The 2,186-nt window shown below is 38.5% G+C and overlaps 1 protein-coding gene across 5 annotated transcripts in view; it reads left to right on the top strand.

Annotated features, from left to right (window-relative positions):
- The window catches only part of fam184aa (family with sequence similarity 184 member Aa), a gene marked incomplete at both ends in the record, with an annotated part of 81,365 nt that overhangs the window by 19,521 nt on the left and 59,658 nt on the right, over positions 1-2,186 (top strand). For 3 of the 5 annotated variants that reach the window (XM_014020023.1, XM_014020020.1, XM_014020019.1), the window contains 2 exon segments: positions 66-227; positions 414-512. In XM_014020023.1, coding sequence (XP_013875477.1) covers positions 66-227; positions 414-512 — 261 coding nt within the window. 5 annotated transcript variants of the gene reach the window in all.

Here is a 2,186-nt window from a genome sequence, read left to right as displayed (position 1 = left end):
CTTTCTTTCTTTCTTTCTTTCTTTCTTTCTTTCTTTCTTTCTTTCTTTCTTTCTTTCTCACTCAGGTCCAACACATAGTGACAGAAACCAGAGACAAGATCATGCAGTACAAAAGCAAAATGGCGGATGAGGCAGACCTGAGGCGGCGGCTGGCCAGTTTGGAGGAATCTGTCGAACTGCATGAGCACATGAAGAGACAGGTCATTCGCTGCTGCCGGGCTCTATCTGTTGGTTGGGTTCACTAAGTCTTTGCATTCAAAAAGCTTTACGCATGCATTCATTATTTATCTTTTTTAACACAGTATTAATAACAATTGCTGTAAATCTATTTATCCCACTGAAAAAAATAAAGCATCAGAACACTTGAAATTCCAGTTATAACAAAGCTGTTTGTCTTGTTTTGTTGCTGTCAGGCTTTAGCTGAGTTTGAGATGTACAGACAGAGGATGGAAGACTCACAGCTCTGCACCGAGGCCCAGCACACACAGAGAGTCGTCTCTATGAGCAGAGAGGTAAGACTTTATAAAAAAATACAAAGAAAACCCTGCTTACAATGTAAACCCAGCCCTGCTGTTGAGTTGCATGCTGTTGCAACACTCCTGTGCCGTTTTTATACACGCACAACTAGTTTTCTGCTGTGTAGGCTGAAAAGGACTGAATACAAATTGCGTTTTTCATTCATTTTTAAATTTAATATTCTCTGATTAACACAGCTTTCAACATTACAATGAAATGAAGCACTTGATATCAAACATCTGTTATTTGATACTGAGGACCTCATTAGGTTATTAAAAGAAAGGAGAAGTTTGACTATTTGGAAGGGAAAGGTTTAAAAAACAGGATTTGCTCAGTGTCCTGATGCATCTCAGTAATCCAGGTAAAAAATCTAAAGGAAAAAAATTGTATAGGTCTTCTGGACGGGTTCTTCTCTAATGAAACATTTCGTCTCTCTTCCAAGAGACTTCTTCAGTCTGAGAGTTTCAGGCAAAATTCAGGCTTTTGAGTCCTGCCTCCAGGTGACTGATACTCACTGAGGATTTGCTCAGTGTTCTTGCACTGTATTGCAGTCCTCATATATCATTCTAGATTTGCATATTATGAAAATTATTTGAAAGCTAGAAAGCAACAAAACAATACAAGTTTCCAAAAATCAATCATATTGGCATGTCATCAAAAGAACTAAAAAGCAAAGGTAAGTGATATAACTTATGAGCATAATTGAAAATTTATATGGCTACAAAGTGATTTTGATAGGATGAAAAAAAAAAAACAGGCATGTTTTTGTGTCATGACCTCAGGCTTCAAGTGACATTTGAGTTTGATTACACATTCTACAGCCCCAATTTCAAAGAAGATGGGACGTTATCTCCATCTTCTACTGCTCATCTGGTATCAAGTTGCAGAGGCAAGAGGCCCAGGAGAGAAACCCTGACAATGAGAGAAAAGCCCTCTTCAATTAGGGATGTCCCGATCCAGATTTTTTGGCTCCCGATACGATACGATTTTTTTAATGATTAGTCTTTCCAATACTGATCCGATAGCTTTATTTATTTATTTKTTTCCAAGTGACAAGGTTGGTAGTATTAAAGCGAGCCCTGTTGTTCCCACCACGAGAAACATCCAGTTTGTAGATTTTGCAAGATGCAGTTTCAGCATCATTGTTTTCCATTGAAAAGTGTTCCCACACTGTGGACATGGTTGCATACTTGTGTGCGTCTTGACTTCTTAACAGCAGTTGTAAAGCATGATGATGCTGAAAACTGGATCGGCCCGATCACATGACTAAATCCGATTCTACCCGATTTTCAAAAAATGGCCATATCTGCCACCAATACCAATACTGAGTATCTGATCGGGGTATCCCTATCTTCAATTACACACTCCTAAATAGGGATGCCACCGAAAACCGGTATTTTTTCAGTACTTGTTTCACGTGATGAATTTTGACCGGATCGATATGCTCCAGAAATAACGGTGCCGTTAACGGTACCGGCATAGTGCGGACATGGTGCATGCTATGTTGTTTAGAACAGTGGTTCCCAAACTTTTTATCTTCTGACCCACAAAATGTTCATTGCAAAAACTTGTGACCCCAAATATTACCAGTCTGAGTACACAAACTTTGTTAATAACCCTAAAAACAAAGGCTACACAAATATAAATACTTATTTATACTTATTTTGTGT

Source organism: Austrofundulus limnaeus, unplaced genomic scaffold (assembly GCF_001266775.1).
Source record: "Austrofundulus limnaeus strain Quisiro unplaced genomic scaffold, Austrofundulus_limnaeus-1.0 Scaffold238, whole genome shotgun sequence".
Taxonomy (NCBI): domain Eukaryota; kingdom Metazoa; phylum Chordata; class Actinopteri; order Cyprinodontiformes; family Rivulidae; genus Austrofundulus; species Austrofundulus limnaeus.
The sequence above is the reverse complement of the archived record's forward strand: the minus strand, read 5'-3'. Positions and strand labels throughout refer to the sequence as shown.